General features: G+C 44.0%; 1 protein-coding gene across 17 annotated transcripts in view; it reads right to left on the reverse strand.

The window, feature by feature from the left end:
• The window catches only part of LOC129812062 (gephyrin-like), a 113777-nt gene that overhangs the window by 16463 nt on the left and 78289 nt on the right, over positions 1–19025 (reverse strand). For 10 of the 17 annotated variants that reach the window (XM_055863974.1, XM_055863978.1, XM_055863977.1 and 7 more), the window contains 2 exons: positions 1570–1611; positions 263–337 (listed from right to left, as the gene is read on the reverse strand). The exons of 5 other annotated variants lie outside the window; for them this stretch is intronic. In XM_055863974.1, coding sequence (XP_055719949.1) covers positions 263–337; positions 1570–1611 — 117 coding nt within the window. The remainder of the gene's footprint in view (positions 1–262; positions 338–1569; positions 1612–19025) is intronic. 2 more of the 17 variants (XM_055863980.1, XM_055863975.1) reach the window with 1 other exon arrangement.

A 19025-nucleotide genomic window follows, 5' to 3' on the forward strand; every position in this document is an offset into this window, starting at 1 on the left:
TGAGTTAACATGTCGATGAATGCCAATGAGGACTGATTACTGGGGACTAAAAGAAAGACATGAGAGCGCAATTGAAAAACCCCTTACTCGGTGATTACCCAATCAGATGGATCAATCATAGCCTGTGGGCCAGGATGGCAACACTGCTGAATGCCCTCTAGTGATAAACGGAGCCTGTCACAGACCTGAGACGACAGGAGGCCTTTCTGATGGCCCTGAGAGTGGTGTGTGTGTGTGCGTGTGTGTGCGTGTAACCATTTACCTGGTCCAAGGTAGAGTACCTAGACTGGAGCGTGGTGACCTCATCCAGGTGAGCCCTGAACTCTCTCCGTGCAGCCTGGAGAAAGCCACAGGACAGTCACTCACCTGGTCCACACACATACCACGGACAACCATGCCAAACACACACACACACACACACACACACACACCTCCAATTCCCACCCGTCAAACCCACTACAAAGCAAGCACACCTGCTGAGACTGAGATGAGAGATGAGAGAGAGACTACACAGGTAATGACTGACTGCAATGACTAACAATTATTTAAACAAACAAAGACAAATCAAACATGAAAAAAGTTAAAACGCCCTGAACCGCATGAATATGAACATACTATTTATACGTTAACTATCATTGACTAAGTCTGAAAACGTTGCGGTGCCTAAATGATCACAAAGCAAAAAAACACGGTTACTCATCCCATGGTTCTATAGGAAGTGTGATGATTAGGACAGGAGGTATTTTTAAAATGATCCATCTAAGAGTGGATTAGATTTGAAGCCTAAGGAACAATAGAGTGAGTATGCATCCCAAATTGCACCCTATTCCCTTTATAGTGCACTACTTCTGACCAGAGCCCTGTGGGCCATGGTGAAAAGTAATGCACTATAAAGAAAATAGGGTGCCATTTGGGAGGCAGACAGAGAGGGTTTATAATGAAGAGAAGCGAGAGTTCAGAGATTGACTCTGTCTCCCCTACAGCTACACTGTGTGTGTGTGTGTGTGTGTGTGTGTGTGTGTGTGTGTGTGTGTGTGTGTGTGTGTGTGTGTGTGTGTGTGTGTGTGACAGATACTCCAGGTCAGCGCAGGAGGTCATCAGTTTGCACGATATTGAGGGGCTTTGGAACATGGGAAGGATTAAAAAAAAGATATAGAAAAATTATGAATAATGATGTTCTACGATATTTTTAAAAAAGGGTTGAAAAATAAAACATGAGTCAAACAAGAACATTTAGCCGGTAAACTTAAAAACTCAAGAAATAGCCTACAACAAAATAATACTTCTAAAACCTTATATAGAGTGTCTCCAGATGTATAAACTCTTGGGTCATCAGTGAGATGCATGCCTGTTTGAGAGGTTGGGGGGATTACAGTAAGGGGAGAGGAGGGGTGAGGCAGGTGGAAGGGTGTAGGGAGGGGACGACAGGAGGAGGAAAGGATGGTGGAAGGGTCTCGAAGGAGGCAGGAACGAGGGTATCCGACGAGAACGGGAGATAGAAATGAGGGTGGGGTGGTGGATGGGGTGGTTGCCATGGCGACGCAGGAAGATTGACACATGCTGAGGTACCTCAGAGACACTATAAGTGGATGAGCAGGAGGGGAGCCGGGCCTAGGGACGGTACCGTGGAAGACAGCGATAAGGGGGAGAGGGAGAGAAAGGGGGGGAAAAGAGGTGAGAGAGATAGGGGAAGAGGGGAAAGGAGGGAGGGAGAAGAGAACAGGATTAACACACAACAGCCAGTGGCAGCCGCAGGCAGGGCGAGGCAGGAGAGGGAGGACAGACAAAACAGCGCCCCTACTGGGGTGGTGGACAACAGTTGCATCTCACACTGGCCCTGGATACAAATACAAGGCAGGAAGAGGCCCAGTTCAAATGTTGACAGTCAAACAGGAGTTTTGTCCTATGGTTACGCACTCGCGTTCTCCCACCCCTACTCTACTGTACAGACAACAAGACAGAGACCTATCCTCATAGTGTTAAGTTCGATATTCAATCCAAGGATGCCTGGAATAATACTACGATAAACCATCACAGTGCTGCAACAGAAAGCAAAACCCAGCTCAGCAACAAAAGATATATGCTATTGTTATTATTACATGTGAAAACTACAATGAGAGTTGTGTCAAACTGGCAAATCAAATGGGCTGCTAAGGGAGCAACTGCAGAAAAGGATTGGCTTCGTAATGGAGGATGAGAATAGTGCTAAGAGAGTATAATGGACGGGGTCACACACACACACACAAACAAAAGGTCAAATAAGGGGAGCATATTTTGGTCCTGTTTCACTGCATGTAGAAGTGTGTAAACTGTACGAGTATGATATGTGAAACCAGTTTTTTTTGGGGGGGGGGGGGGGGGCGGGGGGGGGGGGGTGCATATCCCAACTCCCCGAGACACCATCAGAGAGTGGTGTCACGGCCGGGGATCAGACATTATTGACGGCCACCCTGGAGCAATTAGGATTAAGTGCCTTTCTCAAGGGCAGATAGAGCGATTTTTCCCCTTGTGGCCTCTGGGAATTCAAACAAGCAACCTTTCGGGTTAATGGCCCGACTAGGCTACCTACCTAACCACCTCACACACACGGAATGACACTTTGAAAAAGGGAAGGTGGTATTACACACGTCGCTTGGGTTAGGCTTTCGTTTTGTCAGTTTGTTCACGTATGAGTCAGGTGGCTACATGCACCTTTTCACCTCGTGTTACTGATCTGTCAGACTCGGTGACGTGTGTGCGCGTGTCTCTATATCAACCATAGGGTCCCTGTGGTCCTCCTTGAGCTGACCTCAGACTCCTGCTCCAATCATCAATCAACGTCTACGTGTGTGTGTATTATAGGGGGGGCGGAGGGTGCAAGGACAAACCAATGGACATTTATTACAGAGACAAGTGGGAGTGTCATGGGACTGCTGCTTAATACTGATTGTTCATAGTTTCAAAACACACACACCGATGAGAGACTGAGCTAAAATATAAAAGCAGCATGTAAAGATCACAGAAGTGTTTCATACGCACACAAATATAATTTCTCTAAAATGCTGTGCACAAATTGGTTTACATCCCTGTTAGTGAGCATTTCTCCTTTGCCTAGATAATCTATCCGCCTGACAGGTGTGGCAAATCAAGACGCTGATTAAACAGCATGATCATTACACAGGTGCACTTTGTGCTGGGGATAATAAAAGGCCACTCTAAAATGTGCAGTTTCGTCACACAACACAATGCCACAGATGTGTCAAGTTGAGAGAGCTTGCAATTGGCACGCTGACTGCAGGAATGTCCACCAGAGCTGTTGCCAGATAATTTAATGTTAATTTCTCTACCATAAGCCGCCTCAAGTCATTTTAGAGAATTTGACAGTATGTCCAACCAGCCTCACAACCGCAGACCACGTGTAACCACGCCAGCCCAGAACCTCTACATCCGGGTTCTTCACCTGCAGGATGTGTGGGCGAGTGGTTTGCCGATGTCAACGTTGTGAACAGAGTGCATCATGGTGGCGGTGGGGTTATGATATGGGCAAGCATAAGGTACAGGCAACGAACACAATTGCAATTTGAATGCACAGAGATTCCGTGACGAGATCCTGAGGCCCATTGTCGTGCCATTTATCCGCCGCCATCACCTCGTTTCAGCATGATACTGCACAGCCCCATGTCGCAAGGACACAATTCCTGGAAGCTGAAAATGCCCCAGTTCGTCCATGGCCTGCATACTCACCGGATATTGAGCAAGTTTGGGATGCTCTGGACCGACATGTCCGACAGCTTTCCAGTTTCTGCCAATATCCAGCAACTTCGTACAGCCATTGAAGAGGAGTGGGACAACATTCCACAATCAACCGCCTGATCAACTCTATGTGAAGGAGATGTGTCGTGCTGCATGAGGCAAATACTAACTGGTTTTCTGATCCACGCTAACGAGCTTTATTCCCAGTCATGTGACATCCATAGATTAGGGCCTCATACATGTATATAAATTGGCTGACTTCCTTATAACTCTGAAATTATTGCATGTTGCATTTATATTTTTGTTCGGTATAATTAGTAACATGACTGTTGTGTGAAATTATGACATGGTTCTGTCAACACGAGGGAAACAAAGGCTTGGGGAAATAGATATTCTCCCACAGTTAGCCTTATTTACCTGCAGTAAATAACACTAACTCACGTCTGGACAGTCGCCAGGTGTGTGTGTGTGTGTGTGTGTGTGTGTGTGTGTGTGTGTGTGTGTGTGTGTGTGTGTGTGTGTGTGTGTGTGTGTATATCCTTAAGCTTAGCAGTGTGATCCCTGGAAAGAACCACGGTGATTATAGCCTTCTCTCGTGTCCATCCAGGGCTGACGATGTTGTTCGACATAGCCAAGTGTGTAGTAGTGGAAAGCATAGCCAACCTATCTGTGGCGTGGCATCGCCCACTCTACAGCTAGATTAGGTTGGCACACACCAAACACTTCACCGCACACACGCGCTGCATCCAGACGGAAGTGCAAGGCCTCTGGGTAAAACAGAAGCTCCTGTTCCTGCCACTCGCCCTCTTCATTTTTTCTACCGTAATGTACGTTCTCCCTCTCTTATCACCCTCCATCTCTCTCTCCCACCTGATTTGTCCTGAATGCTGTGCCTCACTCATAATCGCGTTACGCATGTTCTTTATCCATGTGTACAGCTCAGACCAAGAGCCAGCAGCCCGTACTCATCCCCAGAGGGCACCACTCTGGAGGCAAACAGAACCCCTCCTCACCCCGGCTTCACCCCAGGAACAGGGTGGAAGGACACACACACACACACACACACACACACACACACACACACACACACACACACACACACACACACGTCATGTGGCGTTGACTAGAGCCAAACAGCCCTATACCACTGTAACTGGACTGACAGCGAATTATAAACATTATGAAACAGTCCTCGAGTTCTGTTGCGCTGAATGTGGGCGATTCTGTCTAACTCTCGCTCCATGTCGCAGAAGGGAAACTATTATGGTGATCAGAGGCACTACAACCATTACACAGAGAGAGAGAGAGAGAACCGAAGTGTTGCTCTGACTAGTAAACAACCTTGCACAATAGCCATCTCTAACTAATATTGAACTGCTTTCAACAGCACTGACAAGATACTAAGCTTCATGATGCCAGTACAAAGCTGCTACAGACCCAGAGAAAATGAGTCAATACACCTGGATGAAGCTAGAGCACAGTAACATCCAAGTCCTGGCTTTCTGCCAATACCACATCTAGGTACAGCAGCAAGACAGCACTATCACCCGAGGCCAACACCTGAGACCATGTGATCTAAAACCACTATCTAATGCAGTACTCCTAGTCCAGTTTTATCCCTACGGAGAGAATGGCATGCCATCTATTCGGATTTCAAAACTCACTCAGACCTTTTCGCTGAAGAATGTGTTTGTTCTATATGATTGGGATTTGCTTTTAGTGTATTGGCGTGTATATTGATGTGTATGTTTGATACAGGGCTCATCTGTAAAAGAGACCTTGGTCACAGCCCTGTCAAAATAAAGTTGAAATAAAACATTTAAAACAGACCATTGTTGAGATAGCCAGCTACAGGTTTCAGCAAGCCTAGATAAGCAATGCTACTGTGTGTTAGTACACCCCAGGAAGAGTAGGTGCTGCATCAGCAACAGCTAACGGGGATCCAAATAAATAAAAACTAAAATATATGAAGATGTGAGTGGTAGCTAGCTAATTGACAACAGCATAGTACAAATTGAGCTATAGCACACTTTTTACAGTCAAAACACAAACCTTGACAAACCAACACACACATAATACCCCAACTACTCAAAGAGACACAATCTCCCCAACCCTTCTAAAACACACAAAAACAATAATCCTTCTTTACCCTCTAACACATGCAGAAAGAGCAACCAAAACACAAAACCTCAGTCAGTCAGTCAGGAGAGAAGAGACAGGCTGCTTACCATGCTTTATCCTGCTTCTGACTAAGAAGATGTGGTCTCCCACGCGCTCACTGGCACACACACACACACACACACACACACCCCACACAGGCTCAGAGAGGAAGCGAGTGAGAGAGAGAGAGATGAGGCAGCAGTGAAGGCAGGGAGAGCACAGCAGGCGAAGTGAGAGAGTGGGAGAGAGAGAGAAAGACTGTAGGACGGGGACAAAAAGAGGGGGAGTGAGGGAGCGTGGAGAAAAGACAGAGAGATAGAGAAAATGAGAGAGAGAAAGAGAGAGAGCGAGCAGTGAGAAAGCACGCGAGAGAGAAAAGAGCAGAGAACGAGAGAGAGGAGGAAGATGAGCGAACATCAGGAGCTTGGAGCTAATTCTGGACGTGGCTGTAGCAGCTGTATGCTGGCATGTGTGTGTGTTGTCTTGTGTATGTCAGTACTGATGTGTAATGCCTGCAACCCATCCTGTTTGTCAGGGCAGAATGAAAGGATCTTAAGTAGGTTAGACAGTAGTACAGACTAGGAGAGCAGAAACACACACACACACACACACACACTCCACTGTCCTTTACAATGCACTGCTTTAAACAGAGACAACAGCGAGAGCATGGGGAGTGGAAAGGAGGAGTGACAAAGAGAGACCATGGCCATATATGTGACTCACTGCCTCGATTCGGTCTTGTGTAGCAACATTTGAATTTCTTTCTTTTTTTCTTCTATACATTGGATAAAAGTAGACACTCAAAGCTAGAAAATTGTGTATTGTTAATGGCAGTTGAACAAATGGGAAAGTAATTGTTCTTTGAATGTTAATGAACTTGTAGCCCCATTTTTGGGAGAAAATGGCCCTTGAATGTTTTGGTACACCTACTGCAGAGCTGTTCTTTGTCTACACCCCTTCAGCATAGTTCACACCCTCTTAAGCCAAAACCCCATCTCTCTAAGGATTCACATGAGGCTATGTGCTAAACAGAGTGAGTAAGTACACTTGATCTAGTCATTGGCCTATATCCTATTCTGACTTAAATGCAGGTTGTTGTTCTTCAAATCACTGTCTCTGGTAAACACACACTATATCAAACTAAATCAAAAGTTTATTTGTCACATGCACAGGATACAGAAGGTGTAAACGGTACAGTGAATTGGTTACTTGCGTATTTGCATAGTAGCAATATCAAAAGTAAATAAAAAAAAGATATATATATATATATAAAAAAAATTGTCAATGGCAGTAGAGAAAGAACAAAATAATATACAGTATGAACAAGAACAATATCAATAACGATATCAGTGATAGATAAGGTAGTTACAGTGCATTTGGAAGGTATTCAGACCCCTTAACTTTTTCCACATTTTGTTACATTAAAGCACTATTCTAAAATGGATAAAATAAAAAAAATTGCCTCATTAATCGACACACAATACCCCATAATGACAAAGCGAAAACGGGTTTTTAGAAATGTTTGCTAATGTATTAAAAATAAAAACAGAAATACCGTATTTACATAAGTATGGGGTGGCAGGTAGCCTACTGGTTAGAGCGTTGGGCCAGTAACCGAAAGGTTGCTGGATCGAATCCCCGAGCTGACAAGGTAAAAATCTGTCGTTCTGCCCCAGAACAAGGCAGTTAACCCACTGTTCCGCGGTAGGCCGTCATTGTAAATAAGAGTTTGTTCTTAACCTATTGCCTAGTTAAAAAAAAGGTTAAACATGTTTAAGTATTCAGACACTTTGCTATGAGACTCGAAATTGAGCTCAGGTGCATCCTGTTTCCATTGATCATCCTTAAGATGTTTCGACAAATTGATTTGAGTCCACCTGTGGTAAATTCAATTCATTAGACATGATTTGGAAAGGCACACACACACACACGTCACATAAGGTCCCACAGTTGACAGTGTATGTCAGAGCAAAAACCAAGCCAAGAGGTCGAAAGAATTGTCCGTAGAGCTCCGAGACAGGATTACTGCAGCATTGAAGGTCCCCAAGAACACAGTGGCCTCCATCATTCTTAAATGGAAGAAGTTTGGAACAACCAAGACTCTTCCTAGAGCTGGCCCACCCAGCCAATCAGGGGAGAAGGGTATTGGTCAGGGAGGTGACAAGTACCCAATGGTCATTTCTGGCAGAGCTCAAGAGTTCCTCTGTGGAGATGGTTGTTCTTCTGGAAGGTTCTCCCATCTCTGTAGCACTCCACCAATCAGGCCTTTATGGTGGTCAGTGGTCAGACGGAAGCCACTCCTCAGTAAAATGCACATGACAGCCCGCTTGGAGTTTGCCAAAAGGCACATAAAGGACTCTCAGAGCATGATTCTCTGGTCTGATGACACCAAGATTGAACTCTTTGGCCTGAATCCCAAACGTCACGTCTGGAGGAAACCTGGCACCATCCCTACGGTGAAGCATGGTGGTGGCAGCATCATGCTGTGGGGATGTTTTTCAGCGGCAGGGACTGGGAGACTAGTCAGGATCAAGGGAAAGATGAACGAAGCAATACAGATAGATCATTGATGAAAACCTGGTCCAGAGTGCTCAGGACCTCACACTGGGGTGAAGGTTCACCTTCCAACAGGACAACGACCCTAAGCACACAGCCAAGACAATGCAGGAGTGGCTTCGGGACAAGTCTCTGAATGTCCTTGAGTGGCCCAGCCAGAGCCCAGACTTGAACCCGATCCAACATCTCTGGACAGAACTGAAAATACCTGTGCAGCGACACTCACCATCCCACCTGACAGAGCTTGAGAGGATCTGCAGAGAAGAATGGGAGAAACTCCCCAAATACAGGTGTGCCAAGCTTTTAGCATCATACCCAAGAAGACTTGAGGCTGTAATCACTGCCAAAGGTGCTTCAACTAAGTACTGAGTAAAAGGTCAGAAAGCATATGTAAATGTCATATTTCCATAAGTTTTGTTTGCAAACATTTATAAAAAACATTTTTTCACTTTGTCATTATGGGGTATTGTTTATAGATTGATGAGGGGGAAAACAATTTAATCAATTTTATAATAAGGCTATAACGTAACAAAATGTGGAAAAAGTCAAGGGTTCTGAATACTTTCTGAGTGCGCTGTACATACAATCCGGGGTAAGGTGACTGAGCAGCAGAATAAAATAGTAGCAGCAACGTATAGCGTGTGTGTGTGTGTTAGGAGAGAGTCATGTGAATGTCCATAGAGGCACTGCAGATAGACCGGATGACTGGGAACTAGCCCCCAGTGATGCACTGGTCCGTACGCACCCCACATGAACAAGGGAATCTATATTCGGAGAGCCTGTCTCTGCGCTGCCCTTGACTTTGGTGCAGGGCATGTGATGTTCATGGCTTCTCCGTCGCAAAAGTCCCTGATCTTCTCAAAAAAGATACGTTTGTCTAGCTGTGTCCAGTCCAGGTGGTGCTTGTACAGGCAGACCATCTATGGGAGGAAGGACGTCAGCATTGTGCAGCAGCTGAAACCTTGTCCAGACTGAGTTATATATTATAGACACCGGATTTACAGAGATTTTCAGAAAGAGAGCGATACGGAGAGAAACCAATGACAGATGGAGTCCCTTCTCCCTGTATACAGTAGGCTGTATCCCATGAAAAACTGAGAACTATTCCCCTCGAATGGACCAGCTGGCTGGCTGGCTGGCTGGCTGGCTGGCACACACACACACACACACACACACACAGGCACACACACAGGCACACACACAGGCACACACACAGGCACACACACACACACACACACGCAGGCACACACACACACAACACAAATTCAAATGCTCACGCCAATGTTCCCGCAAATTATTTTCCGCACTGAGCCAATGTCAGGTCTGCTGAGCGCAATCTTGAATATTATGAAAATTCTATGCAACTTCCAGCATGCGTTCACTGTGGCTGTACCCGCTTAGTTACAGTTTTACCAGTGTCCAAGTAGGCTCTGTGGCTATTTGATCATAATGCCGGCCTAACATTAAAAAAAAAAAAAAAAAAAGGAGAAACCTGCATCCCATAACATTTTAACATGGAAATAGCTGTTATATCCGTTAGCCTACAGTAGAAGCCAACTGTGTGGTGTTCAATGTAGGCCTACATTCCATGATTCTTTTGAAGAAAAAAAACATGCAGGGCTTGACATGAACCTGTTTTTCCAATTGTCCTTCAGACAAGGAGGTGACTCAATTGGGTGTTGTTTGGTGCAAGAAACCACAAAAACAAGAGATGTATTATTCCCATACCTTTATTACAGAGAATCAGACAGACAAATTATGCTGCTCTCTGCCTATTGGATACGTAGCTTATTCAAGACCACCTCAATACAACACTGGCCCTTTATGACATAAAAAAAAGCCTGACTTCCTGACTTGCTTAGCCTGACTTGCTTTTCAAAGATGGCTAGAAATGCACACATTTTGTGCTCTTATAGGAAGCAACCACTCCCCCATTGTTGACTAGAAACTAGCTATAACTGGGCTAACAACTCACTAACTAGCAAAGAATATGAACAAATGTGCACGTGGCTACATGCAGCTCTCGCTTTGATCTCAAAACAAGAGCATCTACTCAGGATCGCTCATGCTGTAAACACAGTCCAGTTCAAAGTGAATGGCACAGACAAATATATGGCAAAGGCTAGCAAAGAATAAGAGCAAAGAATTTGCATATAGGCCTACTGCAGCTCTGATTGGTTATGGCACACCAGTCTGTGTAGAGTACGGGGCTGAGTCGTGGATGTCAATGCAATAGAATTCCACTCCAATGCACCTGCCTACAAGTAAATTGCACAGTTCGTTTTGCATAAGTCTTGCATAGTTAGTTTTGTTTCGGTATGTGGCTAATGTTGCATTGATTCGAGCACAATTCCTACAGTAAAGTGAAAACGTTGATAGTGCCAACTAAAGGGGAAAACTATAGAAAGATGAGTGAAGTTCAATCTCGTGCTTCTCTGTGCTGACTGATATTCCATCTGCACGGCAGTCCGAGGGTAGCTGGGTGCAGCTTAGATGGAACATTGGCTTACACACAAGCACAGACACACACAAAAGTGCACGCTCAGACACACACACAGCGAGAGCTGTATGGATCTCTCTCGCCATGTCGGTCTCGCTGTGTTTCTGTGCATTGAGAGCTATGCTCTATGTTTGTGCTGTAGCCCATGTGCCTGCGGTGCTCAAAGCATGTGTGTGTACGTGTGCGTATGTGAGAGACAAAGAGCGATGACTGTGCCTGAGTGTTAACATATTACCCCGGAGCTAATCACACACACACACACACACACACACAGTCATGAATTGCTCACAGCATAGGAGCCGCTTATGTAACTGAGGCAAGGCAGGTTGATATGTGTGTGTGTGTGTGTGTGTGTGTGTGTGTGTGTGTGTGTGTGTGTGTGTGTGTGTGTGTGTGTGTGTGTGTGTGTATGGGGGGGGGGGGGGGGGGTTAGCAGTGTTTAAGACAGTGTATGATAGAGGATCAGATGTGTGTGTAGCCAAGGTAGTGACTGTTACCGCTTCATCCTCGCCTTCACACATCATACAGGGTCTGTGGCTGCACAACGCTGATACTGTAAATATCTAGGATCGAAAGACTCTAATCATAGGGGCAGTTTCAGAGAGGGAGACCATATCTTTCTATGTCATGTTCATATCGATCTCTCTCTCCCTCATATCTCTCCCGGTCTTCCTCATGGCGCGGACACAGCGTGCGGCGGACGGACGGGGTTACCAAGGCAGAGCAGTCAACGGTGCTTGCGTGCCTGTGTAAGCCGCTCAGCCGAGGCGGAGAATAGGATTTTGCTCTATTTTTTTCTTCAAGCGGTGCCGTCATTGTTGACCAATCACAGTAGAAAACGTAGCCTGCGAGGAGGTACGTCAGAACATACGTTCAACAGCAGGACCAGCTAACTTGCCCGCTAGCTAGCTAGCTAGCTAGCTAAAATATCAGTTTAGAGTCACATTAAACAATAAAAATCATTCAAATCATTCAAATCAATTTTGTATAAATCATTTCTGTTGCATGAATATACGTTTTTATGCATGCTTATGGTGTTATAGCAAAAACAGTACAGCTAAAACTGCTTCTCCAATAGAAATCACAGATCACACTTGTAGGCGATGTCATGTCGACGTTGGCTTGCTAAGTTCATGTGTAGAAACACGTCATCGGGTCTAACGGTCGTCTGGCGCCAAACTGCGCACATGCAGGCCGTCAAATCAAAGGCCTTCGATATATAAAGATGTTTTTGACGAAAATGAAAACGTGTCAGTTGTGTTACTTTCACGAGGTTGGAGTAATAACATGTTCAAATACATTGGCTCAAAGCTAGGTTGTGCCTTTAGATCGAGAAAATGAACAACTAAGGAAGATTGCATTACTTTTCTCGTTGACTTCTCAAAACCCGGGCTGATCTGTTTGGTCTGTTTCGCAAGTGTTCCCAGAAGTCTCGCGATGTTTTCGCCTCTGGGTATAGAAACTCTGTGGTTGCAGCGATTCTTTTTTTGCACGTCAATATTGTTTGTTTATTTTGTTGCTATGGTCACCGGCTGCTGATTTTACTGTACAACGACTGTAATTCATTTTACTGTAATCAATTTTACAGTACTAAAAATTTAATTACCCATGCAGCAACATATTACACAGTGTTCCTTGCTAGATTTAATTTCAATTTATGTCATTTAGCGGACACTCTTGTTCTTAGCAACTTACAGTCAGCGCATTCAACCAAGCTTGATAGAAAAACATATCACAGTCATCGAAAGTAAAACGTTTCTGAAAATGTTGTAGTTAGGGATACATTGATCTTTAAAATAATATGTAATTCCAAAATATCTTATGACTTTTTCCACATTGTGGTGTTAATCTTAATTTAAAATTGATTAAATTGAGATTTTTTTGTCACTGGCCTACACACAATACCCCATGTCAAAGTGGAATTGTTTTTTGATATTTTTACAAATGAATTAAAAATGTCTAGAGTTAGTAAGTACTCAAATCTTTTGTTATGGCAAGCCTAAATAAATTCAGAAGTCAAAATGTGCTTAACAAGTCACATAATAAGTTGCATGGACTCACTCGGTGCAATAATAGTGTTTAGCATGCAGTGAATTTCAAACACAGATTCAACCAAAAAGACCAGGGAGTTTTTCCAATGCCACGCAAAGAAGGGCACCTATTGGTAGATGGGGGGGTGGCAGACATTGAATATCGCTTTGAGCATGGTGAAGTTATTAATTTCACGTTGGATGGTATATCAATACACCCAGTCACTACAAAGATACAGGCGTCCTTCCTAACTATTTTGCCAGAGAGGAGGGAAACCACGCAGGGACTTCACCATGAGACCAATGGTGAATTTAAAACAGTTCAAATTTAATGGCTGTGATGGAAGAAAAATGAGGATGGCTCAACAACATTGTAGTTACTCCACAATACTAACCTAATTGACAGTGAAAAGAAGAAAGCCTGTATAAAAGAAAAATATTCCAAAACATGCATCCTGTTTGCAACAAGACACTCAAGTAATACTGCAAAACATTTGCTTAAGCAATTCACTTTTTGTTTTGGATTTGCCCCAAACATTACAACACATTACCGAGTAACACTCTCCATGTTTTCAATTATAGTGGTAGCTGCATTATGTTATGGGTATGCTTGTAATCGTTAAGGACTGGGGAGTTTGAGGATAAAAAAAAGGAATGGAATGGTGCTAAGCACAATCATAAAGGAAAACCTGGTTCAGTCTGCTTTCAATCAGACACTAAGAAATGAATTCCTTTTTCAGCACGACAATAACCTTAAACAAGGCCAAATCTGCACCGGAGTTGCTTACCAAGAAGACAGTGATTTACCCCCCCCCCCCCCAAGAAAATGGAGGAGGAAGGTGGCAGCGGGAGGACGTAGGCAACTGGTCTGTCTGCCCAATATAAAGTATCAAAACTGGCGGAGCTGTAACGATACGCGCAGAGAGTCAGGAAGCAAGTTTAGGAAGTGAATGTTTTAATAAAATAAATGGAACATAATACAAAACAAAAAACACTAACAGCACACAGACATGAAGCAAACAGAAACAATGACCCCAGGGGAAGGAACCAAAGGGAGTGACATATATAGGGCAGGTAATCAGGGAAGTGATGGAGTCCAGGTGAGTCTGATGACGCGCCTGTGCGTGTAACGATGGTGACAGGTATGCGCCATAACGAGCAGCCTGGTGACCTAGAGGCCGGAGGGGGAGCACATGTGACAGGAGGAATAAAAATAGCATAAATAGGAAAGTATAGCAGTTTCATTTGAGTACCAGGATGTTGACAGCTGTGCCATACAGATTGCAAAATCGTTGGGAAGAGATTTTTCGATGTACCAATTCCATGTACATTATGAGTTGATATATAAAATAAACACAAGATTCAAAATTATTACATAGAATTCTTGCCACCAACAAAATGTTGAATATTTGGGGAACACAATCATCGAAGCGCTGCAGATTTTGTTGTGAGGATACAGAATCAATAGACCATTTATTTTGGTATTGCCTTCAAGTTGAGGAATGGTTGAAAATGCAAAACATTGATCTAAAATTGACCCTAGAAATAGTACTGTTGGGAGATCTGGAGAGACCGGGTCAGTCAATGACTAATATACTAATACAGTTAAATACTTTTACTATCTTAGATAGATTGAAATTGTATGTTAAACACCACAGTATAGTTGAAAGATATATCCGAAGAGGGTGGCCAGCAGAGATAGGTGGGATTGACTGAGGGAAGCTCAGGGTTGGGATGTGGAACTGGAGACAAGTGGGAGTGGAGTTGCTGGGCGGGGGATAGAATGACGGTCAAAGATAAGTTTAAAATAAGTCAAAAATCAAAACATAAGAAAAATAATGTTTGAATGACACTGAGGGGCATTGTTGTTACAGCTAATCCTGGTTTGCCTGAGGCTGATGCCGTGCAGGTGTTTGTACGCATATATACACTGCTCAAAAAAATAAAGGGAACACTTAAACAACACAATGTAACTCCAAGTCAATCACACTTCTGTGAAATCAAACTGTCCACTTAGGAAGCAACACTGATTGACAATAAATTTCACATGCTGTTGTGCAAATGGAATAGACAACAGCTGGAAATTATAGGCAATTAGCAAGACACCCCCAATAAAGGAGTGGTTCTGCAGGTGGTGACCACAGACCACTTCTCAGTTCCTATGCTTCCTGGCTGATGTTTTGGTCACTTTTGAATGCTGGCGGTGCTCTCACTCTAGTGGTAGCATGAGACGGAGTCTACAACCCACACAAGTTGCTCAGGTAGTGCAGCTCATTCAGGATGGCACATCAATGCGAGCTGTGGCAAGAAGGTTTGCTGTGTCTGTCAGCGTAGTGTCCAGACCATGGAGGCGCTACCAGGAGACAGGCCAGTACATCAGGAGATGTGGAGGAGGCCGTAGGAGGGCAACAACCCAGCAGCAGGACCGCTACATCCACCTTTGTGCAAGGAGGAGCAGGCGGAGCACTGCCAGAGCCCTGCAAAATGACCTCCAGCAGGCCACAAATGTGCATGTGTCTGCTCAAACGGTCAGAAACAGACTCCATGAGGGTGGTATGCGGGCCCGACGTCCACAGGTGGGGGTTGAGCTTACAGCCCAACACCGTGCAGGACGTTTGGCATTTGCCAGAGAACACCAAGATTGGCAAATTCGCCACTGGCGCCCTGTGCTCTTCACAGATGAAAGCAGGTTCACACTGAGCACGTGACAGACGTGACAGAGTCTGGAGACGCCGTGGAGAACGTTCTGCTGCCTGCAATATCCTCCAGCATGACCGGTTTGGCGGTGGGTCAGTCATGGTGTGGGGTGGCATTTCTTTGGGGGGCGCACAGCCCTCCATGTGCTCGCCAGAGGTAGCCTGACTGCCATTAGGTACCGAGATGAGATCCTCAGACCCCTTGTGAGACCATATGCTGGTGCGGTTGGCCCTGGGTTCCTCCTAATGCAAGACAATGCTAGACCTCATGTGGCTGGAGTGTGTCAGCAGTTCCTGCAAGAGGAAGGCATTGATGCTATGGACTGGCCCGCCCGTTCCCCAGACCTGAATCCAATTGAGCACATCTGGGACATCATGTCTCGCTCCATCCACCAACGCCACGTTGCACCACAGACTGTCCAGGAGTTGGCGGATGCTTTAGTCCAGGTCTGGGAGGAGATCCCTCAGGAGACCATCCGCCACCTCATCAGGAGCATGCCCAGGCGTTGTAGGGAGGTCATACAAGCACGTGGAGGCCACACACACTACTGAGCCTCATTTTGACTTGTTTTAAGGACATTACATCAAAGTTGGATCAGCCTGTAGTGTGGTTTTCCACTTTAATTTTGAGTGTGACTCCAAATCCAGACCTCCATGGGTTGATAAATTTGATTTCCATTGATAATTTGTGTGATTTTGTTGTCAGCACATTCAACTATGTAAATAAAAAAGTATTTAATAAGAATATTTAATTCGTTCAGATCTAGGATGTGTTATTTTAGTGTTCCCTTTATTTTTTTGAGCAGTGTATACACACACACACACACACACACACACACACACACACACACGTGCATATACATGGACAAACACACACACACACAAATAGTGCCATACATGCACATATTCAGTTGGCTTTGCTGTTATGATTTTTGTTGTCCTTGATGTCTTTTGTTTTTGCATTGCTGTTTTCTGTTTTCCTTTGTCTCTCGGGGGGGGGGTTCTTGAAAGGCTAGTGGCCTGGCGGTTGGGAGCATGGGCCGGTGGCTGATGGGTCGCTGGTTCGGGTCCCCGTTTTTGACCTTGTGGATAGAGCTGTCGATGTGCCCTTGAGTCTGTCCGATGACTAATGTGATGTAGTTGTTGAGCGGCTTCACTGCAAGTATAGTGTATATATATTTATTAGGTCTGTTAGGATCACCACTTTATTTTACTATTATTCTGACATTTCACATTCCTAAAATAAAGTGGTGATCCTAACTGACCTAAGACGGGGCATTTTTACCGTGATTAAATGTAAGGAAAACTGAGTTTAAATGTATTTGTCTCAGGCGTATGTAAACTCCCGACATCAACTGCATTTAAAAAAGACAGTCTTTACCTGGCTAAAAGAGAAGGAATAAAAAATATATAAAGAAATAAGCAAAAAAAAAAGATGCATGTGATTGTTCCTGAGAGGCCAAGTTACAGTTTTGAATTAAATCTACTTGAAAATCTAAGGCAAGAACTACAAATGGTTTTCTAGCAAAGATCAACAACCAATTTGACAGAAGCTTGAAGAATTTTGAAAAGAACAATAGGCAATGTTCTACAATCCAGGTGTGGAACGCCCTTAGACACTTACCCAGAAAGACTCACAGCTGTGATCGCTACCAAAGGTGCTTCTACAAAGTTTTCACTCGTGTGAATAAAAATAGAAAGAAATCTATTGAATCCAGTTTCAATTCAGGCTGTAACATAAACTCAATGTGCAATAAGTCAAAGGGTATAAATACAGTGTCAGTCAAAGGTTTGGACACATGCATTCATTAAAGGGGTTATCTTTACTTTTTACTATTTTCTACATTGTAGAATAATATTGAAGACATCAAAACTATTAAATAACACATATGGAATCATGTAGTAACCAAAAAAATCGAAATATATTTTATCTTGTTCAAAGTAGCCACGCTTTGCCTTGATGACAGCTTTGCATACTCTTGGTAATCTCTCAACCAGCTTCATGAGATAGTCACCTGGTATGGATTTCAATTAACAGGTGTGCCTTGTTAAAAGTTAATTTGTGGAATATCTTTCCTTCTTAATGAGTTTGAGCCAATCCGTTGTGTTATGACAAGGTAGGGTTGGTATACAAAAGATAGCCTTATTTGGCAAAAGACCAAGTTCATATTATGACAAGAACAGCTCAAATAAGCAAAGAGAAACAACAGTACATCATTACTTTAAGACATGAATGTCAGTCAATGCAGAAAATGTCAGGAACTTTGAAAGTTTCTTCAAGTGCAGTCGCAAAAACCATCAAGCGCTATGATGAAACTGTCTCTCATGAGGACCGCCACAGGAAAGGAAGACCCAGAGTTACCTCTGCTGCAGAGGATAAGTTCATTAGAGTTACCAGCCTCAGAAATTGCAGCCCAAATAAATTCTTCAGAGTTCAAGTAACAGACACATCTCTACATCAACTGTTTAGAGACCGTGTGAATCAGGCCTTCTTGGTGGAATTGCTGCAAAGAAACTGTCATTTGGTCTGATGAGTCTAAATTTGAGAGACACAGCCGTGTCTTTGTGAGATGCAGAGTATGTGAACGGATGATCTCTGCATGTGTGGTTCCCACCGAGAAGCACGGAGGAGGAGGTGTGAGGGTGTGATGGTGCTTTGCTGGTGACACTGTCGTGATTTATTTAGAATTCAAGGCACACATAACCATCATGGCTACCACAGCATTCTGCAGTGATACGCCATTCCATCTAGTTTTCGCTTAGTGGGACTATCATTTGTTTTTCAACAGGACAATGAAGCTTTGTTTAACACTTTTCTGGTTACTACATGATTCCACGTGTGTTATTTCATAGTTTGTCTTCACTATTATTCTTTAATGTAGAAAAGAGTAAAACACTAAGAAAAACCATAGAATGAGTAGCTGTGTCCAAACATTTGACTGGTACTGTGTACATAAACTCAGCAAAAAAAGAAATGTCCCTTTTTCAGGACCCTGTCTTTCAAAGATAATTCTTAAAAATCCAAATAACTTCAAAGATCAACATTGTAAAGGGTTTAAACACTGTTTCCCATGCGTGTTCAATGAACCATAAACAATTAACGAACATGCACAAGTGGAACGGTCGTTAAGACACTAACAGCTTACAGACGGTAGGCAATTAAGGTCACAGTAATGAAAACTTAGGACAATAAAGGCCTTTCTAATGATTCTAAAAAAACACCAAAAGAAAGATGCCCAGGGTCCCTGCTCATCTGCGTGAACGTGCCTTAGGTATGCTGCAAGGAGGCATGAGAACTGCAGATGTGGCCAGGGCAATAAATTGCAATGTCCGTACTGTGAGACGCCTAAG

Source organism: Salvelinus fontinalis, chromosome 15 (genome assembly GCF_029448725.1).
Source record: "Salvelinus fontinalis isolate EN_2023a chromosome 15, ASM2944872v1, whole genome shotgun sequence".
Lineage (NCBI taxonomy): Eukaryota > Metazoa > Chordata > Actinopteri > Salmoniformes > Salmonidae > Salvelinus > Salvelinus fontinalis.